Source organism: Heteronotia binoei, chromosome 3 (assembly GCF_032191835.1).
Source record: "Heteronotia binoei isolate CCM8104 ecotype False Entrance Well chromosome 3, APGP_CSIRO_Hbin_v1, whole genome shotgun sequence".
In the NCBI taxonomy this organism is placed as follows: Eukaryota; Metazoa; Chordata; class Lepidosauria; order Squamata; family Gekkonidae; genus Heteronotia; species Heteronotia binoei.
The window spans coordinates 88,122,770-88,148,026 of record NC_083225.1 but is presented as its reverse complement, the minus strand read 5'-3'; the positions used below and the strand labels follow the sequence as shown (position 1 = coordinate 88,148,026).

Sequence of the window (25,257 nt, the reverse complement as noted above, 5' to 3'; positions counted from 1 at the left end):
CTGCTTCGGCGTGCAGCAAGGCCCAGCAATAGCCGGCCTGGCAGCCCTGACCCTGTCTGCCACTACTGCCACCCCCACCCTGCACCTCACTGGGTTGCCACCAATGTGCAGTCAGGGAGAGATACCCCTCAAACGCATGTTAGGAGCTCCAGATATCTGAGGTGAAATGAACAGTTCCCCCGACAGCACAGGAGAAATGCTGTTTCACCACAGATCTGGTCGCCCTGAAAACAGATGGCACAATGATCCTGCTAATGGTGGTTCTAGCAGGAACTTTGTACCAGGGTGCCAGGTACTCAAGCAACCCTAGCACCCCAGGATTCTCGACCACTGAAAATGGAAGCCCATGGGCGATCAACCTGGCAAGTTTCCAGGCGATCACCCTCCTGCCATGCCTGATTCGCCCTCTGGGCACACAGGTGCCACCCCTACCAAACATCTCCAGCAGAGATGGCTGGCATTCCTGTACTCCCACGGAACGCTCCTGGAGAGCTCCGGAGGTAGTCGCGATGGGGTGGACCTCCTGGCTGGGTGGTGTTGGCTGCTTGGGCACCCCAGCACCAGCCTGCTTCTCCCCCTTAAAAAGCACCACCGGGTCGTGCTTCCGCAGGTGTTTCCGCATCCTCCCCGGAGTCAGGTGGGCAGGGTCCCTCCCACGACTCATCCGGGCCCTGCACAGCTGGTACTGCCTATAGCGTGGATCCTCTATAAGTTGGAAATTCTTCCAGACTTCAGAGGTGTATGGTTGCCCAAGCTGACTGGCAGCTTTGGTGTCTGGAGCCACCTCCTGTGAGGTGCTTGGGGCAGACACATCGTGTCTCGGGGTGGCAGGAGGGGCTGGCTGCCGGGGGGGAAGTGGGCGGAGATGGAGGCACCTCGTGTGTCTCCATCTCTTCCCCCTCCACCCCATGCGGCCTCCCCTCCTGGCCATCCCCTGAAGGACTGCTGGTGCCCGAAGGAACCGAAGAAGGGGGCTGGTCTTCCTCAACCAGTTTCTCCTCCAGCTCCTGCACAACACTCTGCACCCTCCTTGGGGTGATTGTTTTGGACAGAAAACTGTCCCCAAAGCTCATCTCCAAGGAGGGCTGCTCTTGCTGCCCCTCCTCCGGCTGCTGAGCCCGAGCGACATCAGCTGGAGGAGAGACTGCCCGAGCAGCAGACCCCTGCTCAGTGCCAGCACCTAATGGCACCTCTGCTGGGGGCGCCCCAGCAGCATCCAGCCAGAGGTCGGAGTGCTGGAAGGCGGCTGTGAAGTGACCCTACGCATAGTTGGGGGGAGACCTGGGTCCTCCCCCTCCCCTCCACCCCTCTAGTCTTCTCCTTGGCCTTGCCCCCAGGGCCCCTCTTCTGCTGCCTGTCACTCATGTCACCCTTGGCCAGTCTCACACAACCTGAACTGAGTGGGTTTTTTTAAATAAACCTAACTCACTGCACTGCACCCTGAACCAACAGGTGCCCTGACTTCTTTTTAAAAACCCTCCCGCCAAAACTTGTTTGTTTTTTTCTTTGGTCCCTAACCTGTCCTTCTTTGGGTTGGGGTAGTAGTGATCTGCTAAAGTTTAGGAGACTAGGTGATCCTGCCTCTACCTGGCTACAGTTTTTTAAAGGCTCCCTTGAGATGAAGGCAATCCTTGTTATATCCTCCTAGTGAAATTTCTCCTAACCAGATCCTGGGACAATCCTGATTTTCTTGCAAACTAGAAATCAGGTGTCCCCTATAACTTGAGAGAAGCTTTGGTTTACTTTATGGAAATCGTAAGGATGCACCAGCTTTCAGTGGTTGAAAGCAAGATGCACTGCAACCCTAGTCTCTTTAAAAGGGAGCCTGATGTGGCCTAGTAGTCATGCTGCCTTTTATGAGAAACCTAAAATCTTTTTAAATTGTCCCTATCTGGCGTAGTTGAATTTTGAAAGAAGATAAAGCCTTAAAATGGATTAATTTTTTTTTTAATTTCAAAAAACACAATCCCTAAAAACACCCTTATTAGTGGGGCAGCCTATTTAGTGGCCCTAAGCAAACCGAAAGCAGCCTCAGACTCCAAAAACAGCTCTGTAAAAACCCCACCCCACACAGCCCACACTCCAACCTTCTCACACCAACCACAGGTAACTTAAAAAAAACCAAAACGTGACAGAAAGAAACTTAACTTTTAACCCCCCCCCAAAAAAAAAAAAAAAAAACAGAACCAGGAAAAGGGACAACAGGAGAAGGTCAAGAAACTCAACTGTTAAAAAAGTGGCCTTTTCACCAATAAGAAACCTCAGGCCAAATCAGTCAACAACACTGCCCCCCCCAAACGAGAACCAGGAAAAGGGACAATAGGACAGGAGGATGTAAAACCTGCAGCAATAGAGAATAGATCCAAACAGAAGGCCAACAAACTCAACTGTTAAAAAGTGGCCTTTTAAATAATGAAAATTAGACCAAACAGCCCCCCCTCCCAAGAACCAGAACCAGAAGAGAAAAGGAACAACAGCAGCACAACACAGCAGCAACAAATAAAACACAGAATCCTTTTAAAACAGTAAAAAACTTAACTTTTAACAATACTGGAACTTTACCAACCCCTCCCCCCGCAAAAAAAACCCCCTTCACCCTAACCCCAAGAAATCCAAGCCACCCAAATCACGAAAAGTAAAAGGACACTGCACTTTTAAAAGTCCTCTCACTAAAGTAAGATACGGGCAAATTGGCAAAACCCCCCCCACCCCCAGCAGAACCCCCTAACCCCAAATAAGCTACCCAGTACTCACCCACCCAAATCTTGATAAATAAAGGGACTCTTAGTCTTAAAAAGTCCTTTTACTAATTAAAATAAAAACAAGAACCCCAAGACTGTATTACTTTAGACGTCTTCTCTTCTCCAGGCACTGGCAGGTCAGGCAAGGCTGAGAGAGAGCAGCAGCAGCTGAAGCCAAGGGCCAGCGCAGCACAATCTCTCTCTCACACCAGCACACACCAACACAGCAGCAATGGAGGAGTCCAGCCAGGCAAAGTCCTTAAAAAGTTTCTCTGACCCTACAGAGAGCAGTTTCAAAAAAATAGCACTGCTCTGTGATTGGCCAGACAACAGTGCTTACTTGGATACCCAAGTAAGCAAAAGATCAAAAGAACAACAATGTTGCTGATGGCTGGACCATCAGCTACACAACAGCCCTGCAAAGCATGCATTTGCAATGCATTTTGCAGATGCATGCTTTGGATTGGCTGCTGGAGCTCCTCTCTCCCTCCCTCCCTGATCCCAGGGAGGCTATGGGAGAGGCGGGAAAAGGTTTCCAAAGGCGGGAAAGGAAGCAAGCAGCTCCCCTGAGGCTGCAGAAGCTCCTTTCCTGCCTTTTCCATTGACTTTCGTATACTTCTGAATATTGATATGGAAGTATATGGGGAGCCATATACGGCTCCCGTTTAATGGGCTGAAAATGGATTCGGAAGTATACGGTGCCGTATACTTCCGAATCAGGGGTGGTCTATTCCGAATTGGGTGATTCGGTGGTCTATGCGGTTCGGCCGAACCGAATGCATACCCCTAGTATGATGTATGTGTTTCTGGCCAGAAGCATACACATTTAGCAGCTATTGCTGAGAAAAAACAGTGGTATAAAATGGCCCTTAGAACATGATAAAGGATAGAAGGCAATGTGCTCTCTGTTTTTGTAGTTTTAAAGCAATGTTGAAACTACCTTGTCAACTTGTGTTTGTTGCTTCTTCACTCTTTCTCACCCTGCAACCAGGGGTTTAGATGCATACTGTATTGGTGTGGAATTCTGGCACTTTTGTAGATGTTTTTCATTTTATATCTATTTATTTTATACTTAGACTGTCATGTATTTGTGAGTGAATAAATGTTAGTTGTACGTGTTTCAAAGTATCTGTTGGATATCTATAGGAGAATCATGTATATGATGTATTAGAATATAAAAGCGCACAGACTCAATATTAATGTTAAAATATTTTTTATGCTTCTTCATAACAGAGAGAGGCACTAAAATCATGCAAAATGTGTTTTTAGCAGTCACTCATATACCATAAATAAATAACATTGGAACTGTTTCTCCAGAACTCATCTAAATTTATTGATTTGCTGATAGTACAATGTCAAAATCTGCCTAGGCATACTAAGAATTTTAAATTTGATCAGTTAGTAACAAACTGGATTTGTAAAACGTGTAAAAACGTGTAAAATTATAGCATTATTGTTATTGGAAGCTCTGTTTCTAATCTTACAAATACATGTTTTATTTCTTCTTACCTGCAGTATGGATGGTGCAGATCTCTGCTTTGAAATTGTAAAGAGAGCAGATGCTGGTTTTGTTTACAGTGAAGCTGTAGCCAGGTATGTATTCTTATTTTATCTTGCCTTTCAGGATAGTAAGGGGAGATTAATAACTAGTATTTTTAATTTTGTTTAGACCAAGAATAATTTCCCTCTCAAGGTCTGTTTGTTGAACACTCACTGAAGAGAGAAACATTGCAGTACAATGGTCTAAAATTGAAAGGGCTAGTTGGTGTCATTTTGAGCTTCAAATTGGATGAGCTTAAATAATTATCAATTCATGTGGGATATAATGCTTAAGTGTCAATATAGCCTCATAAGCTTACCACATTTTACTGGCCTCATATTATCAGTTACTCTTCATTTAAAAATGTGGGTAAACTAAGAATTTTAAAAGAATCAAAGGGGAGGATCCAGCCATAGTTGGCACATTCAAGTTAAGAGCTTTACGATATCATACCAAAGGTCTATCTAGTCCAGTATCCTATTTCCAGTTATGCTCAACCAGATGTTTCCAGGTAATCTACAAGTGGGGCATGAAGGCAACAACAATCTCCTGCTTTTGCTACCCAGCATCTGATATTCAGTGACTGATCTCCATGAATTTGTCTAATCCCCTTTGGAAACAGGTTAGCCAATGACCATAGCCATATCTTGTTACTATGAATTTCATAAGCTATGTGATTTTGTGAAGAAGCTGTGTTGATTTTTATAGCAAACAGTTAATTCTTCTCTAATTGACATCAGTAAGATCATTGCTCATCTGAATATTGCTCCAGATTCCTGTGTGTATCCCTGTTTGTCAAGATAATGCAAATATCACAGTACTTTTGACTTCCATTTGTAAGTTATGGGGGTAGTCTTTCATTTTCATTATCATTATCAGTATCATGATTTATTTGTATTTTAGGAGAAGATATGTATATTCTGTTAGTTCTGAGTGTCCAGTGTTGTGGCCCTACTTTTATGCTGACCAAAAAGTATTCAAGTAAGGGCTAAAAGATGGATCATAAACTTTACAGAGAGCTTTCAAGGACATCAACTTTAGGCAACATAGTAACAAAGCAGAAAATTGGTAGACAGTGCATTGCAGGTAAGTAAGGTGTCTGACATGATTGGGATGCACTGACTTGGTGTTGCAGTAAAAATGTTGCAGTAAGTTTTTGGGAAAGGGGTGACAGTGAAGTGTATGAATAAATCAATTAAGATGAAAGAAGTATAATATTATGGGGACAACATACATTACAATTCAAACAAGATCTTAAATAATAGAATCTCCCCAGTTTAACTAACTTGATTGAACATGGGCACTATTTAGTTATTTTAATTAAAATATTTATATCCTGCTTTTCCAGAATACCTAGGGTGGCTTACAAAATGTAAACTTATATAATAATTAAAAAAAAATAAAATGCAGAGATATGGAAATGTTTGGAGCCTTTCCCACCTATGTCCCATCCCGAGGTATGTTGGTTGTGGGGCTAGGAAGACCCGATCTCTGACTCGTGTTGATTAATGCCAGGTTCATCAATAATAAGATCGCTACTCTGCGAGATTTTCTCGTGGAGCAGCAGGTGGACCTAGCATGTATGATGGAGACCTGGGTGGAGGAAGGCGACACTGTTGCCTTGAACCAGCTTACCCCCCTGGGTTCTCTGTCCTCCACCAATCTCAGACAAATGGGCAGGGGGGAGAGTTGCTGTGTTTGTCCGGAATTCTTTTTCTTTCAGGGCGCTTCCTGCCCCAAACATCGCCGGCATTGAGTATGTCGGCCTAGTGTGGGAAGCTGAGAAGAGTTTGGCAATCTGGGTGGTGTACCGACCACCTACTGCACCACCAGAAAGCCTGCCTGCGCTGCTGGATGCTGTGCCCACCTGGGCATTGGACTTCCCCAGGCTATTAGTTCTGGGGGATTTCAACGTCCATGTTGATGACGCAGCATCTCAGCAGGCACAGGACCTGGTGTCGTCCATGGAGACACTAGGACTCAGCCAATTTGTATCAGCTCCCATGCATCAGGCTGGTCACATGCTGGATTTGATCTTTGGGGCAGGTATATCATCAGATATGGTGACGGTGGAGCCAGTTCCATGGTTAGATCATTATGCCCTGAAAGCCCAGTTAGACCTGAAACGTCCCTCCTGTTTAGGCGGTGAGCGGATTTATGCTCACCTGCAGAGCCAAATGGACCCAGAGTGGTTTCAGGAGGCTCTGCGGGATCCGATGCCCCCTAGCGGGTCATTGAATAAGTTAGTGGAGGACTGGTATGTCCTGTTCTCCACTGCCATTGATGACATCGCTCCCCGGCGCCCTCTTCGTTGTCGCATCAAAGCTGCCTCTTGGTATACCGTGGATCTGCTGAGGATGAAACAGCAACTTTGATGGCTAGAAGGAGTGTGGCGACATGCTCATGACGAAGAGTCAAGAACCTCTTATAAAATGTTTATGAAGGTCTATAAGGGGGCTATGAAGTCTGCTAAGAAAGAGTTCTTTGTGGCCTCCACAGAGTCTGTAAAGTCATGCCCAGCCTAACTGTTTCGAGTAATTCGGTCATTAACAGTTTTGCCATTGGGCAATCAAAATGGTAGAGAATTAGGTATTGTTTCTGAGGCCTTTGCGACATATTTCGCAGATAAAAGCCTGATCGTCTGCCAGGACCTACCTGCCATGATTGATACAGTATGTGAGCTGGAAGCCCCTTGGCTGTCTTCTGATCTTATATTGGACTGCTTCAGCGCACTCTTGCTGAAGGATGTGGACAGGATCCTGGCTGCAGTAAAGGCTGCCACTTGCCCACTGGATCCCTGTCCATCCTGGCTGGTGAAAGCCTGTCGGGATGGTATCAGAAACTCTCTGGATGATATTGTCAACTTATCCCTTTCAACAGGGACCTTCCCAGAGAAACTGAAGGAGGCAGTGGTTTGTCCATTTTTGAAAAAAAAAATCATTAGATCCTGGGGTCTTGGCCAACTACTGCCCAGTTTTGAATTTACTGTTTCTGGGTAAGGTAGTTGAGAAAGCAGTGGCGGAACAGTTACAGGTTTTCCTGGATGAGACATCCGCCTTGGACCCATTCCAGTAAGGCTTGCGCCCGGGCCATGGGACGAAGACTGTCCTAGTTGCTCTCACAGATGACCTAAGATGGCACCTGGATCAAGGCAGGTCAGCGCTGCTGATACTTCTTGATCTGTCAGCAGCATTTGACACAGTAGATTATGAGCTTATGACCCACCACCTCACCGGAGTTCAGGGGGTGACCTTACGATGGTTTTCCTCCTTTCTCCGGGGATGGGAACAAAAGGTGGTGCTTGGTGAGCAGACTTCCTTGTGGCATCCACTTATATGTGGAGTGCCACAGGGAGCCATTCTCTCGCCAATATTATTTAACATCTATATGCGCCCCCTTACCCAGATTGCCTGAGGTTTTGGGCTGGGTTGCCATCAGTATGCTGATGACACCCAACTCTATCTGTTGATGAGTGGTCAGCCTGTCGCCGCCCCTGACCAGTTGTCCGTGGCATTGGGAGCCGTGGCTGGATGAATCCAGCTAAGATGGAGGTCCTGTATCTGAGTCAGGGTGGAGTGGGTATGGGCCATCCAGCTTCCAGCTTTGGATGGTGCCACATTGGTGCCAACCCAACAGGTGAAGAGCTTGGAAGTGACCTTGGATGCCTCCCTTTCCCTGGAGGCCCAGATCACGATGGTTGCCAGGTCTGCCTTTTGTTATCTTCGGCACATCAGGCAGCTAGCACCATATCTATCCCCCCAGGACCTGGCTACAGTGATCCATGCAATGGTCACTTCCAGACTAGACTACTGTAACTCGCTCTACGCTGGCTTACCCTTGAGATTGATCCAGAAACTGTGGCAAATGCAGAATGTGGCGTAGGGCCTGTAAAATGTTGCTGTTCCACCAGGCTTTTAGTTGAGCCTGCTTTGGCAGGGAGGGCAGGATATAAATCCAATAAAATAAATAAATATATTCTTGATCTGGTTGGCCTCCCGTATCAGCACTGTCACCTGTGAGATATGATACGAGATGGCCAGGCTGGGTAATATGTGATATGGTAAATTCTCTGAGTGCTGTTGAGCTGTCTGTTTTTAAAATGTTTTTATTGTATTTTATTGTTTTATCAAATGCTATACTCCGCCCTGAGCCCTTCGGAGAATGGGTGGAATAGAAATATACTAAAATAAATAATAAATTAAGCATAATAGTTGAAACTCAAATTTAATTTGTTTTCCAAATGCAACATCCTGTGCTACACCTTCTATTTTTAGAAAATAAAAAAAGTTTACTTAGCAACTTTATTCACCAGGCCATGAGATCAAGACTTATTCAGCTGCTCTCAGTGTATGGAAAACCTGAGTGAAGAAATTACCATCTTATGTCTCCCTTAATTATGAGCATCCCCTCTTGTTACCTCTGTATTTCAGCCATTCAAGGGTTGGGAATCTGTTGTTCTCCCTCTGAGGTGGAGAACATCTTAAAAGGGTGATTTCCACCATCCATTTCAGGAAGTGAGGAACTAATGTCTTCAGCTTCCTGTATTCAGCCTATGAGAGTCACACTCTCAGTTTGTATCCTGCCTATAAAGGGAGAGCAGCTTCAGAGACAACACTCCTTCTCATTTCCTCATTTCTCTTTCTATATTTCTATAGTCTTACATTTGCCTGCTGATCAATTATTTATCTTAAGCTATCTTCTCTCCTCTTCCCCTCCTTCCTACCTTGTTTCCGAGTCTCGGAGAACAGAGTGGGAACAACAAGCAGCAAATGTTGGAAGCAATTGGGCATAGCCACCTTGAAATGGAGTGCAAGTTTGAAGAAGACAGATTTCTCTCAGCGGGGGAGACAGACCCTTCTTTTATTGAAGGAGGAAGATTGGATGGCACAAGGGAGACAGCTGAGCTCGGCATGACCCAAACATGGTCTAATCCTTCAACTGTGTCCAATCCCTCGTAGCCTAGAAAATTGCCCAAAAAATAAGCACTCAGTCATGCTGAAGCATATATTTTTATTTATTATTTATCAGATTTATATCCCGCCCTCCCCTGACAGGCTCAGGGAGGCTAACAACAGTTTAAAAACATTAGCAAACATATTAAAATTTGATCTATAAAAACATTTCGATATATATTAAAAATCCAAGATGGCAAGCTTCTGTTTTCCATTATATTAATTCAGTGAGATTGTTGATGCTGAAGGTAATAGCCATCTCCCCTTAACCATTAAAGGCAAGTTTGAAAAGTTCGGTCTTACAGGCCCTGCGGAACTGTGGCAGGTCCCACAGGGCCCTGATGTTTTTGGGGAGGGCATTCCACAAAGTGGGGGATGTTACTGAGAACGCTCTGGCTCTAGTGCTGGTCAATCGAGCTTCTTTCAGTCCAGGGATCTTAAGGAGATTTTGAGACCCTGAACATAGTGCTCTCTGGGGTACGTATAGGGAGAGGCGGTCCCGAAGGTAGACAGGTCCCAGGCCATATAGGGCTTAAAAGGTTATAACCAGCACCTTGAAGCGAATCTGGAATGCCACAGGCAACCAATGTAGTGCTTTCAGCACAGGTTGAATGTGAACATAAGAACATAAGAGAACATAAGAGAAGCCATGTTGGATCAGGCCAACGGCCCATCAAGTCCAACACTCTGTCACACAGTGGCAAAAAATTTTATATACACACATACACTGCGGCTAATAGCCACTGATGGACCTGTGCTCCATATTTTTATCTAAACCCTTCTTGAAGGTGGCTATACTTGTGGCCACCACCACCTCCTGTGGCAGTGAATTCCACATGTTAATCACCCTTTGGGTGAAGAAGTACTTCCTTTTCTCCGTTTTAACCTGTCTGCTCAGCAATTTCATCGAATGCCCACGAGTTCTTGTATTGTGAGAAAGGGAGAAAAGTACTTCTTTCTCTACTTTCTCCATCCCATGCATTATCTTGTAAACCTCTATCATGTCACCCCACAGTCGACGTTTCTCCAAGCTAAAGAGTCCCAAGCGTTTCAACCTTTCTTCATAGGGAAAGTGCTCCAGCCCTTTAATCATTCTAGTTGCCCTTCTCTGGACTTTCTCCAATGCTATAATATCCTTTTTGAGGTGCGGCGACCAGAACTGCACACAGTACTCCAAATGAGACCGCACCATCGATTTATACAGGGGCATTATGATACTGGCTGATTTGTTTTCAATTCCCTTCCTAATAATTCCCAGCATGGCGTTGGCCTTTTTTATTGCAAACGCACACTGTCTTGACATTTTCAGTGAGTTATCTACCACGACCCCAAGATCTCTCTCTTGGTCAGTCTATGCCAGTTCACACCCCATCAACTTGTATTTGTAGCTGGGATTCTTGGCCCCAATGTGCATTACTTTGCACTTGGCCACATTGAACCGCATCTGCCATGTTGACGCCCACTTACCCAGCCTCAACAGATCCCTTTGGAGTTCCTCACAATCCTCTCTGGTTCTCACCACCCTGAACAATTTAGTGTCATCCGCAAACTTGGCCACTTCACTGCTCACTCCCAACTCTAAATCATTTATGAACAAGTTAAAGAGCATGGGACCCAGTACCGAGCCCTGCGGCACCCCACTGCTTACCGTCCTCCACTGCGAAGACTGCCCATTTATACTCACTCTCTGCTTCCTATTACTCAGCCAGGACTCTCAAGCTTTCTAAGGAGCCTTTGATGAGGAACTTTATCAAAAGCTTTCTGGAAGTCAAGGTAAACAACATCTATCGGGTCTCCTTTGTCCACATGTTTGTTCACCCCCTCAAAGAAATGTAACAGGTTAGTGAGGCAAGATCTTCCCTTGCAGAACCCATGCTTAGTCTTCCTCAATAACCCGTGTTCATCAATGTGCCTACTCATTCTGTCCTTGATAATGGTTTCTACCAACTTTCCCGGTATTGAAGTCAGACTGACTGGCCTGTAATTTCCCGGGTCTCCTCTGGAACCCTTTTTAAAGATGGGGGTGACATTTGCTACCTTCCAGTCCTCAGGAACGGAGGCAGATTTCAATGAAAGATTACAGATTATTGTTAGAAGATCCACAAGTTCAACTTTGAGTTCTTTCAGAACTCTCGGATGTATGCCATCCGGACCCAGTGACTTATTAGTTTTTAATTTGTCTATCAGTTGTAGGACCTCCTCTTTTGTCACCTCAATCTGACTCAGGTCTTTCAATACCCCTTCCAAAATTAGTGGTTCTGGGGCCATAACACAAAGCAACCAGGAAACAGCAAAAATACCTTATAGCAGTCCCCAATTTAGCCAGTCAAAGACAAATAGGCTTTTCATCATGGCCATTGAGCCAGTGTCATCCACAGAAAGGGATCAGGAGTCTACTCTATGTGTTTTTACAGTTCCAAAGGGATACTGGAAGGCCATTCTGGATTTGAACAGATCAATCAAGACAATATTCTTCAGAATGAAAACTTTACATTCCATCATGGAGTCACTGCAACTAGGGGTGTTCCTCACTTCAACCAACCTGGCCAAAGCATACCTGCATATTCCGATCATCCCAGAACACAACAAATATTTCTGTTTCTGTCTAGGGGAACATCACTTTCAATATAAAGCTGGTTTTGGTGTAGTGGTTAAGAGCAGCGGATTCTAATCTGGAGAACCGGGTTTGATTTCCCACTCCTTCGTGTGCAGCCAGCAGGGTCACTCTCAATAATCTTAGAATTCTCTCAGACCCACTTACCTCACAAGAGCATCTATTGTGGGGAAAGGAAGGGAAGGTGATTGTAAGCTGCTCCGAGACTCCATTGGGTAATGAAGGGTGTAGTATAAAACCAACTCTTCCTTCAATTCCAGGTGCTCCCATTTGGTCTTGCCTAAGCTCTAAGATTGTTTTCCAAGGTACTGATAATTCCCATTGTTTGTCTGAGGCAACAAGGGATCCACATTTGTCTTTACCTGAACAATCTTCTGATTCTGTCAAGTACCAGAGACAAGACACTGGTAGATACACAGATGATGATTCAGTGTCTTCAGGATCATGGTTTCATGGTCAGTCTGCAAAAGAGTTGCCTCTCCCTCACTCAACACCTAAATATCTGGGAGTTATTGTTGACACATGGGACAACCAGATATTCCTTCCACATGACAAAGGACAGAAAATAAGGGAGTTGTCAAGCTTGATAATCACAGCCAGATCCACCCCTCTGATGATCCTGGTCAAGCTCCTAGGCCTCATGATTTCATGTATGGATGCGGGCAATGGTCATGACTACAGTCAAGGCAACTGCAGCAGCTCTTGTGTCCCTATCAGCTTCAGATTCCTCAGAGGAAAAATCTAAACATTTGTCCATCTCCCTGTGTGAAAGCCAGCATATTGTGGTAGGCCAAGCTGTTCAGTCTTTGACAGGGCAGGGCATCTTGGAAACAAGAGCTATTACTTTTATTCACAGACACCAGCCATTCAGCATGGGGAGTGATGTTGAATGACTGATCTATCCAGGGGACCTGGACCAAGGTAGAATCCAGGTTGAATATTATATCATGGACTTAAGAGCTGTATGGCTAGCATTAAGTTATTTTCATCCAGGCATTTTACACAAACATGTTTTAAGAAGAATGGACAACATCTCAGTGAAGGCATACATCAACAATCAGGGAGGGTCAAAGTCCTCCAGTGTTCTAAGGAAGTTCTAAGAATTCTAACCTGGTCAGAGAAAAGTCTCCTGTCAATCACTGCAGAACATATCAAGGGATCTGCCAACAACAAAGCAAACTGGCTCATTGGACAAACCATTCAAGAAGGGGAGTGGCCCTTGAAGGAGATCTTTCTTCACATTGAAAGTCAGTTTGGAAACCCACAAGCAGACCTCTTTGCTATGGTGTGGGGGCTTGTGTATGTATGCTGATTTGCTGCCATTCCCAGGTCTATCAACTGCTTTAATCCAATTTCAACTGTACTTATCTCCCAACTCTAACTAGGACTTTCTGGCAACTAACCCCTCACCTAACTATATGTAAGGCTTGAGGAAAAGTGTTCAGTGTATCTTTACTGTTCTTTACCAATTAATTTATTTGTTTATTTTCTTTGATTTGTATCCCACCCTCCCTGCAAAATGGGCTCTAGACAGCTTACAGGTCACATAATATCGTGATGAGGAACAGAAGATAAGGGTTTAAGAAATCCAGGCATTCAAAATTCAGATTCCATGCTAAAAAAACAAAATAAATATTACCACTGCAGTAACATGCAGATAGAAGCCTTCTGAGCAGTGTTATAGGATGTTGAGCTACTAACCACTAGGCTGAGCTGACTGGGAGGCCAAAGTATGGAGAGTTTGGATGTCCGCTGCCTCAACTGAAACCCCAGCAGAATAGCTCTGTTTTTGAGGCCCTGTGGAATTCCAGTACACCCTGCAGGGCCCTGATCTCAGATGGGAGCTTGTTCCACCAGGCTGGGGCCAGGGCCAAAAAATTAATTGGTAAAGAACAGATCTTCTTCGTGGTCTCTGTGCAGTCCCACACATGGGTTTTCCTGCTGGAATGAACCCGACCTCGGAGAATTCAAAGCTAGCCTTAAGCGTTATTTTTGGTGCGCACTTCCTCCCGCTCTGGGGAGTAGGCATCCACTGCGCATGCCTAGAGCGAGGGGAAGGCGCTCCACCCACCAGTTTCTTTCCGACCACCGCCTGGGATAGTCCTTCCTCGCTGCATCTCCTCTCATCTCTAGCCTACCTCACTCGTTTTTACTCGTTACCGATCACCGATTTTCTCTCAGTTCCTCTTCCTTTCGATCTTCTCTTCTACTGGTATTGTATAAATATATATATATATCTCCCTCTGTCGTCCCCTTCCTTTTCCCTCCTTCCCCCCCTCCCCCCCCCGGGCGTATGGAAGGAAAAGAAGTTAGAATTACTTTTAAAAAGTGTACCCGCTGCGGGACTAAAATCCCTTCGTTAGATGGCCACTCATTGTGCTTACTTTGCCTGGGCGAAGCTCACAGAACGGACAGTTGTGCTCATTGTGCCCAATTTGGCAAACAAGCTAGAAAAAACCGCGCTGCGAGACTGAAAAGTCATCTATTGGAAACTTCGTTGCGACCGGCTATGTCTCAGGCCTCTGAATGAGATTCAGTTTTTTCTAGCTTGTTTGCCAAATTGAGATCTCCGCCCTCCCTCACTCCTCAAAGGGACGGGACAACCCAGGCAGCTTCAGTGGCTTTGACTCCCAGGAAGCTTAAGCCCTCTAAACACCCGAAGAAACACCACGACTCCAAGAAGAAACACTTGGAGTCAACGGGCAAGGAGAAACCGCTTTCACCGGACCAGAGAGCCTCGGATGTGAGGGCCTCCGCGGCGGTTTCGTCACTGCGAGTGATTACGGCTCCGAAACCACCCATTCTGAAGCAGATCTTGACACCGACGGATACCATCGATACCGAGGTCATTCGAATCCGATCTCGATCACCTCCGTCGATCCACGAATCCTTGCCAGACCATTTCTTGGCCGATCAACCAACTCAGCCATCTACGCAGTTGCTGCAGCACCAGCTAGGTTCCGACTCCTTCCGCGATGTGACTGCCCCTTGTGTTTATAGGGATGCTATGGTATCTCCACTCCAGCTCGACTCTCCTCGGCGTTGAGACTATGCACCCTACATACGTCACGAACAATCTCTTTCTGGGGATAGACGAATCGCATCCCCTAGGCACCGAGACATACAAAGCTATCGGTACCACGAAAGGTCCCTTAGCCGGGATAGAGCCACACGGTTCCGAGAACGAACCTTAAGCAGGGCCGAACGTCGTCGCTATTATAGCAGATCACGCTCTCCATCGCGATACTCCTACCAGCGCTACACACCATCACGTTCTCCCTCCATCGACTCCTGCCGCTCTCGATACCGTGGTCACCGCTCAGACAGGCACCAAGGCTCACGATACCAAGGCTCACGATACCACGACCAGTATCAACACCATGACTCCCCTCGGTACCAACAGACCCTACCGCCTCGTCATCTGGAACAGGGAACATCTCCTCGGCATCGGGGTGGTACTTCCCTACGCCGTCAACATCCAAGCAGCAACCCAACCTACCGGTCACCAAACCTCTGCAACTGGAACCCTTAACACCCAATGCACGAGATGTATGGCATCAAGAAGACTCGGATCCGGAAACTTCGGATTCGTCACAATCGCTATCTCAACCAGCGTCACCGGCTTCTGAAATAGTCAAACCTGCGGATCTTTCCCCATCTGAAGGGGCCAAATCTTACCTTGACCTCATCACTGACATGGCCACAGCCTTGAACATCAAGTTGACCACCGACCTTCCCAAGATAACTGACGTGGTCCACGACCTGATTAATTCAGACCTACCTGCAGGCTCATCACTTCCCATGCTTCCGGTCCACTTAGAAGCACTTAAAGAGGCTTGGGATAAGCCGGCCTCTATACCACCAACGTCGAAACGTGTTGAGGCCCTGTACAAGATACACGCCCCGGAGTCCAAGTTCCTATTAAATCATCCAGCACCCAACTCGATGATTGTACACTCGTCATCGAAATCGAAACAAACGTGCCATCCAGTACCTCCGGAGAAAGAAGGGAGAAAACTGGATACCCTGGGGAGAAAAAACTACTCCATCTCCACGGCGTCAGCCAAGATAAATAACTACTTGGCCTACTTCGCTGCATACTCCCATAACATTGCCTCCCAGCTTGGTACCCTAGTTCCATCGCTACCAGAAACATCTCAAAAGCAAGCTACCAAACTACTAAAGAAACTCAATCGCCTCAGCAAGCAACAGATTAATACCATTCGACATTCTGTCGGTTGTACCTCCAGATCAATGGCCACGGCGATAGCTCTCCGAAGGCATGCCTGGCTGCGCTCATCCACTCTACAACAGGATATAAAATTCAAAATCGAGGACCTCCCATTTGATGGGCAAGGACTCTTTAATGCAACCACGGATGATATTCTGACAACCGTGGATGACAGTAGGAAAAGAGCGAAGCGACTTGGAGTCACCCAGCAGCAACCTCAAGGCAACCGACAGAGACCCTGGAGAACCCCCTTCTATAAGCGGCCCCGTTCTCCTAGACAATCCGACTATTGGAAACGGAAGGCACCACCTACCAAATAGCCTTTCCAACACCGCCAAAGACCGCAACCTCCCAAAAAGACTGCTGCTGCAAGCAAACAGTCTCTTTGACTTCGCCCTTCTGCTTCCTTCTCAACCACAGTCCCACCACAGACCACAAGGCTCTGCCCCCAGACTCCTTCCCTTCCTTCCAATGTGGCAATCCATAACAACGGACTCTTGGGTGCTTCAAATCATAAAAAAGGGATATTTCATAGAGTTCGTCTCACCACCAAAGAACTCTCACTTCATACCAACCCTGCCCTCCCGGGCCCTACAAAATGAGATCGAAACCCTCCTGGCCAAGCAGGCCATAGAGCCAATCCCCCCCCCCATACCATCGCACGGGCTTTTATTTCCGGTACTTCTTGGTACCGAAGCGGGACGGGGGTCAGCGCCCAATATTAGATCTCCGCAAGCTGAACAAATACATATGACACACAAAATTCCGCATGATCACCCTACAGTCCACACTGCCACTCATTCCCAAGAACGCCTGGATGGCACTTATAGGTCTACAGGACGCATATTTTCACCTTACCATCAATCACTGCCACAGAAGGTTCCTGAGATTCGCCACAGGCAACGCCCACTATCAGTTCCGGGCACTTCCATTTGGCCCATCAACAGCGCCAAGAGTCTTCACAAAATGCATGGCAGTGGTAGCAGCGTTCCTCCGTCAACAGGGGATAGCTGTTTACCCCTATATAGACGACTGGCTCATGGTGGGACACTCGGAAGAACAGCTCAGAGAACACATACAAACAACTCTTCGCCTCCTATCAGCCCTAGGGTTGCAAGTCAACCACCAAAAATCCCAACTCTCCCCCTCGCAGAATATACACTTCATAGGGGCACGTCTCTCCACCACAGACCACAAGGCCTACTTACCCATGGACAGGATCGCAAATATTCAAACTTTGGCCAACAGCATCATATTTCACCCAACACAGACAGCTTTCGCATTCCAACGTATGCTGGGTTTAATGGCAGCAACAACCGCGGTCCTTACACATGCACGACTTTGCATGCGACCTCTGCAACTTTGGTTTATCAAGACCTTTCGCCCACAGAGACAGTCTCAACAGGCGCTCTTAACGCCCCCCAACCACATCCTACCATCTCTAGAGTGGTGGACGGTTCAAGACCATCTCCTAGAAGGAATGCCCTTCCTGAAACAGTCACCATCAGCTATTGTCACCACAGATGCTTCGAGATGGGGGTGGGGAGCCCACCTCGATTCTCTTACGGTACAAGGGCAATGGACAGCGAACGAGAAGTCTCTACACATCAATTGCTTGGAACTTCTCGCTGTTCACAGGGCACTCAAATCCTTCCTGCAATCTCTGCACGGCCGTCACATACAAGTAACATCAGACAATGTGGCGACCGTGTTCTATATCAACCGACAAGGCAGGACCGCATCCACTCGCCTCTGCAAGAGAGCCCTAGATCTTTGGCACTGGAGCATCGCTCACGAAATTCATCTTACAGCAGTGCACCTGCCAGGGGTACAAAATACGCAAGCAGACACACTGAGCAGGATGATAGTGAACGACCACGAGTGGTCAATCAAGAAGAGTTATCTTCTTCCTGTCTTCAGCATGTTCGGTGCCCTAGTCATAGATGTCTTTGCTTCTCCGGACAATGCCCAATGCAACATCTTTTATATGCGGGGACCCCCTTCCCCCCTGTCACCAGGGGATGCATTCCTTCAACGGTGGAGCGGGCCACTTCATTTCGCTTTTCCACCCATTTCTCTAATAACAAAAACAATTCAGAAGTTACAGTTGGACCGCACCAACTGCATCCTAGTCACACCATGGTGGCCCTGCCAGGCATGGTTCACTACTCTCCTTCTTCTGTCCAACAACATTTACCACTGCTTTCCACAAGCACGGGACCTGCTGTCACAACAAGGGGGCAAAGTTCTGCATCACAACCCCTCCCTTCTCAAATTGACAGCATGGAAGATCAGTTTTTAGGTTTTCCTGACGAGGTCCGCCACATCCTGTTGAACGCCAGGAAACCGTCTACTAGGAAGTCTTACGCAGCCAAATGGAAACGGTTTTCCCAATATGCCATGCGCAACAACTTCCACCCTGCGTCCTCCTCCATCTCGCAGATTCTTACCTACACCGTCTCCCTTTCAGAGTCCGGCCTCACGTACTCCTCCCTGAAGGTGCACTTGGCAGCCATTTCAGCCTTCCACCAGAATATAGAGGGTCGCACAGTGTTCTCACACCCTATCACAAAATCCTTCCTCAAGGGAATCCTTCATCTCAAACCTCCAATATGGCAACTTCATCCAACCTGGAGCCTATCCCTAGTGCTCAGCCATTTGATGAAACCTCCCTTTGAGCCGATGGCGTCCATTCCTCTGCACCTTCTATCATGGAAAACAGCTCTGCTGGTGGCACTTACCCCTGGGAAAAGAGCCAGCGACATTTGCGCCTTTAGATCGGATCCACCCTACACTGTCTTCCATCATGACAGAGTGGTTCTACGGCTGGACCCAAAGTTCCTACCTAAGATTGTGTCACCCTTCCATCTCCAAAGGGCAACCACCTTGCCATCTTTCTTCCAGAATCCCACTGATTCAGGACAACGATCCCTCCACAATCTCGATGTACGTCGGGCCCTTGCATTCTACTTAGATAGAACTGCTCCTTTTCGCAAGGACCCAAGATTATTTGTGTCCTATGGTACTCACAAAAAGGGACAAAAACTCTCTATCCAGAGACTCTCTAAATGGCTGGTTGAGGCTATAACACTGTGCTACCAGTTAGCTAAACAACCAGTTCCAGAACGTTTGAAGGGCCACTCTACCAGAGCTCTAACTACATCTTCTGCCTTTGCAAGGGGTGTGCCCATTGAAGACATCTGTTCAGCTGCAGTATGGTCTTCATCATCCACCTTCGCCACGCATTATGCCATAGACATGCATGCAAGGCGGGATGCGTCCTTCGGGCAAGCTGTACTACGTTCCATCTTCAACTGAGCTTACCCTGCCTCCTCATGGTAAGTGGACGCACCTGACTGATTTCTTATATAACCTCTGAAACTTTTCTTTCAGAAACAGCACCCACCTCCATGCAGATTAGCTTATCAGTCACCCATGTGTGGGACTGCACAGAGACCACGAAGAAGATAAACAGGTTTCTTACCTGTAACTTATGATCTTCGAGTGGTCATCTGTGCAGTCACACACGCCCACCCATCCAGCCCCGCTGCTGTTTCTGTAATTATTACATTCTATAGACTCTGCTACGTCATACAGCGGCTTGAAAGAAACTGGTGGGTGGAGCGCCTTCCCCTCGCTCTAGGCATGCGCAGTGGATGCCTACTCCCCAGAGCGGGAGGAAGTGCGCACCAAAAATAACGCTTAAGGCTAGCTTTGAATTCTCCGAGGTCGGGTTCGTTCCATCGGGAAAACTCATGTGTGTGACTGCACAGATGACCACTCAAAGATAATAAGTTACAGGTAAGAAACCTGTTTTTATTAACTTTATAGAAATCTTGTTTTGAGAACTGTTCACCGAGTGTGTTTTTCATTGAAGAATAAGTCATTTCTAGAAAGAGGTTTATGTGTAAATTATAGTAAGCCAACATAGACTAGATTTGTAGAAAACAGTTAAAGTTGCTTAAAAATTCACCTACCTGTTTGGTGTTGTTAAAAAAAAATAGCATTTCCATACCTCAGATGAACTCTGGATCTTATGTTAAAGTATAGCTTCTTTGCTTCTTTTTTTAGAAAACATTTTATAGCAAAGATAGTTTGGGAGATACTTTGAGGTCAAAAATGTATACTAACAATCACAGTTTCAAGAAACAGTTTTGCACATTATTCCAAATTCAGCAGCACATTTTGACACAAGTTAATAAGTAGAAAAGAGTTCTATCTACTGAACTGTAGTAAGTGATAGCCTGAGGAAAATAATGTATCTGAGGAAGTAAATAAAATTTTTGTTGGTCTTAAAGGTACCACTTGACTCAAATTTTATTCTACTGTTTCAGATCAACACAACTGCCCACCAAGAAAAAATGTTGGTGTACATACTATAGTTTTATTGACAATCCAGGGAATAAGTTTATGCTAATTTTGAGCTTTTTTCAGTGGAGAAGAGCTGGGAACCTAGTAGCATAACATAATAATAATAGATTTTATTTATATCCCGCCCTCCCCGCCTAGGCGGCTCTGGGCGGCTAACAACAATTCAACATTAACATAAATAAGTAAAACATTGAATTTAACAATTAAAATTAAACATATAAAAACCAGTTAATTAAATTAAAATACATAGTTTAAGTTACATTATATATATCTGGCAGCAATAAAGCTGTTCTGGCGCTGGTTCTGTCAGTTTAGATAATATTATAGATGGTGGTTCTTTGTTCCTAGCAACTCAGCAGTCGATATCGTTATAAGCTTGTCTAAAAAGGGCGGTTTTGCAGGCCCTGCGGAACTGGTCGAGGTTCCGCAGGGCCCGCACTTCCTCCGGAAGCTGGTTCCACAGTGCGGGAGCCGCAACTGAAAAGGCCCGTGCTCTGGTGTTTTGGAGTTTGGCCTCTCTCGGCCCAGGGATGGTCATTTTGTTTTTACCCACTGACCTCAGTGCCCTCTGGGGTTCATATGGGGAGAGACGGTCCCTTAGGTAGGCTGGTCCTCGGCCATATAGGGCTTTAAAGGTAATAACCAACACTTTGTACTGGACTCGGTAGGTAATTGGCAGCCAGTGCAGTCCGCGCAGCCCCGGCCGTATGTGCTCCCATTTCGAGAGCCCCAATAGTAGCCTGGCCGACGCGTTCTGCACCAGCTGCAACTTCCGGGTCCGGCACAGAGGTAGCCCCAAGTAGAGGGCATTACAGTAGTCCAATCTTGAGGTGACCGTTGCATGGATCACTGTTGCGAGGTCGCGACGTTCCAGGAAGGGGGCCAACTGCCTTGCCCGCTTCAGATGGAAGAATGCTGACTTGGCAGTGGCTGCTATCTGGGCCTCCATTGATAATGAAGGCTCCAGTAAAATACCCAAACTCTTTACCTGGCGCACTGATTTCAATGGTGCGCCGTCGAAAGTTGGGAGAGCTATTTCCCCTCCCCGGGCACCGCGGCCCACACAAAGGACCTCTGTCTTCACTGGATTCAACTTCAGCCCACTCAGTCTGAGCCACGTCGCTACAGCCTGCAAAGCCCGATCTAGGTTCCCTGGGGCGGAGCCAGGCCGGCCATGCATTAGTAGATAGAGCTGGGTGTCATCTGCGTATTGATGGCAACCCAGCCCAAACCTCCGGACAATCTGGGCAAGGGGGCGCATATAAATGTTAAACAGCATTGGGGAGAGAACTGCTCCCTGGGGCACCCCACAATCAAGTGTGTGCCTCTGGGATCGCTCACCCCCAATAGCCACCCTTTGTCCCCGATCAGAGAGGAAGGAGGAAAGCCATTGCAAGGCCAACCCCTATGTCGGCGAGGCGGCGCTTTAGCAACTAATGGTCGACTGTGTCAAATGCCGCCGACAGGTCTAATAGCATCAGTACCGCAGCGCCGCCCCGATCCAGATGCTGCTGAAGGTCATCCACCAAGGCGACCAGCACCGTCTCCGTCCCATGGCCCGGTTGGAACCCAGACTGGCACGGGTCAAGAACGGAAGCATCATCTAGGAACCTCTGTAGCTGCAACGCCACTGCCCTCTCAATAATTTTACCTAAAAATGGTAAATTGGACACCGGACGGTAATTCGCCAATTCGGCTGGGTCTGCTGTACATTTTTTTTAGGAGAGGACGAACCAACGCCTCTTTCAAAGGCGTTGGGAAATGCCCCTCTGCGAGGGATCTATTTACGATGTCCCGTAAAGGACATCTAAGCTCCCTCTGGCAAGATTTAATCAGCCAAGAGGGGCAAGGATCCAAATAACATGTTGTTGGGCGAGCAGCGGAGAGGATCCCATCAACTTCCTCTAGGTTGAGCGGATCGAAGTGATCCAGGACCAAACCCGAAGACAGGCACGGAGCCTCAATTTCACTCACTGTTTCTAAGGTGGTAGGCAGGTCTTGGCGGAGCAATGAGATTTTATCTGCAAAATATTTCGCAAATGCCTCACAGCCAATCTCCAATTCTCTAATATTTGGTTTGCCTTGTGGCAATGTTGTAAGGTCCCCAATTATTCTAAACAATTGTGCTGGGCGCGAATTTGCAGATGCAATCTTGGTTGCAAAGTAGTTTTTCTTTGCAGCCTTGACTGCCATCTCATAAGACTTCATAAACGTTCTGTAGGATGTTCTCATTGCTTCGTCCCAAGTATTTCTCCGCTGCCTCTCTAGTCGTCTGAGCCCTTGTTTGAGCTGGTGCAATTCCAAGGTGTACCATGGGGCCAGCCTCAGACGAGGGCGCAGAGGGCGCCTGGGTGCTATTTCATCGATGGCCCTGGTTAGGCGGTCTTGCCAGGTCTCCACAAGGCCATCAAGGGAATTGCTAGTGGGCCAAGGATCCCTCAGGGCCATTTGGAACTGTTCCGGGTCCATCAGGCTCCGGGGCGAGCCAAAATAGGCTCTCCGCCCATACAGGGTTGGGGTGGCGTCCCCACACGGGCCTTAAGGGCTAGGTGATCCGACCATGGTACCGCTTCTACCGCGATATCGCTCACCGAAATCCCGGACGCAAAGATCAGGTCTAGTGTGTGACCGGCCTGATGTGTGGGAGTCGTAACAAGTTGAGAGAGCCCCAGTGTTGGTCCCAGGTCCTTGAATAGAACCTGGAAGCAAATTGGAAACCTTTGCAGATGGAACAAGACTGGATATTAGCTTAATCTGTTGCAGCATGAGTTAAACAAAAAGATAGATTTTCTGACAGGAATTGCTAGTAAAGGGTATGAGAATAAAATAGGAAGCATAATGCTCTTATATAAACCTATGTCATATTTATGTTTGAACTCTTTACACAGATCTTGTTACTCCAAGGAATGTCCTTTAATTTTGAAAAGATATCTAAGAAGGAACATGAAAGTGATTTATAAATTGTGAATGGTATGGAGCAGTGATTCCCAAACTGTGGTTCTCTCATAGTTGGGTCACAACAATAGATATGTAGCCCAGCACCCAAGCCAGATTCCCAACCTGGTCCCAGTTAAGCCAGCTGGAGATACATCTCCCGAGGGATGGAGAAACCTTTCCAGTTAAGGCTAAAGTGATGCTGTTACCGCTCCAACTGAAATGTGCTGGCAGGCTTCATCATATGAGCTCTTACCATAAGACATCGGTGCTCCCAGTGAAGCTGGTCAGGATGCTGTTGATGAAGTGGCACTTATAGCACTTTACCTCAGGTTAGAATGGATAAAAGGAAGTATTTCTTCACCCAAAGAGTGATTAACACATGGAATTCACTGCCACAGGAGGTAGTGGCAGCTGCAAGCATAGATGGCTTCAAAAGGGGATTAGATAAACATATGGAGCAGAGGTCCATCAGTGGCTATTAACCACAGGGTATAGATGGAACTCTCTGTCCAGGGCAGTGATGCTCTGTATTCTTGGTGCTTGGGGGACAACAGTGGGAGGGCTTCTAGTGTCCTGGCCCCACTAGTGGACCCCCTGATGGCACCTTTTTTTTTTTTTGCTACTGTGTGACAGAGTGTTGGACTAGATGGGCCATTGGCCTGATCCAACATGGCTTCTCTTGTTCTTGTAATATTCTGCTGCTGCTTCCATGGGAAGGTATTATGTTGTGTTCCTCTCCTGCTAAAGTTCTTCAAAAATTAAAAAAAATGTGAGAAATTTGTATTATTCCTAAGAGTTAAAATATATATCTGACTTAAATATAGAAATAAATTGCATTAGCAGTACCTTTTTATTCTGTACTTCAAAGATTTTTCCAGTCAAGTACAACTTGAATAGACTGACTATAATATCTTCATAAGTTTTATGATTGTATTTATATTTTTGTTTTGCAGTCATTACATGAGACAGATACTGGAAGCACTACGCTATTGTCATGATAATAACATAATTCACAGAGATGTGAAGGTAAGTCATATGTTGATAGCACAAAAATATTTTCAGTATTCACTGTCTTCTTTGTTATAGTATGTCATTTCAGAAGGCATTTATATTGCATCTTTTTTTAATTGCTGCCATATAGCCTAACTCCTGCTGGGAGATTAATCAAAACCTAATCAGCACCTGGGAATACCAGAATTGCTAATATTTCCAACAACATAATGCTAAGTAACTGCAAAGTTAGCAAATGTGTGTGGCACATGTCACAAGCCTTTTGTTTTTGCCAAGATTTTATGAGCCTTTATGATTATATCATCATAAGATTTTATTTTTCTAGCTTTCATTTCTAGATAAAAGTTTACCTTGGGATGATATTGTTTGTTGCAATTAGGAGACTTCCAGTTTTGCCCCCCAAATGAATAATTATTATTGTCTAATGTATTGGGAAACAATTTTAACTCCCAAATTTGTATAGTATTTTCAGTGCAAGATGGTCTTGTTGCAGAGCCCATCCAAACTCTTCTTAAATGAGTTATCTACAATAATCAGGATCTAAGACATTTCTGGCTGCAGCAAGACAAGCAACAAACGTTTTGCTTCTATTAAGTCATTTTTTTCTTTGTCAGTTTTCACTCAGGCATTTACTTATAAAGGCTAACCTAAATATATAAGGAAGCATCCCAGAGCAGGGCAGACTCAGGCAGTAGAAACTAAGGGTGACAAGGCAGGGACACTAACCAAGTTTGTGTAGCCAAAAAGTCAGTCCAAAAGTCATACACAAGGGAGGCCAGCCAAGAATCCAGGGAACAAGGTCCAAGCAGGTCCAAGAGGCACAGTCGAGCAGGTCCATAGGTCAAAGCCAGGAGTTCAGA

General features: G+C 46.3%; 1 protein-coding gene across 20 annotated transcripts in view; it reads left to right on the top strand.

Annotated features, from left to right (window-relative positions):
* Positions 1 to 25,257, top strand: part of CASK (calcium/calmodulin dependent serine protein kinase) — a 382,103-nt gene that overhangs the window by 107,960 nt on the left and 248,886 nt on the right. For all 20 annotated transcript variants that reach the window (XM_060234164.1, XM_060234158.1, XM_060234148.1 and 17 more), the window contains exons 4-5: positions 4,257 to 4,334; positions 24,340 to 24,412. In XM_060234164.1, coding sequence (XP_060090147.1) covers positions 4,257 to 4,334; positions 24,340 to 24,412 — 151 coding nt within the window. The remainder of the gene's footprint in view (positions 1 to 4,256; positions 4,335 to 24,339; positions 24,413 to 25,257) is intronic.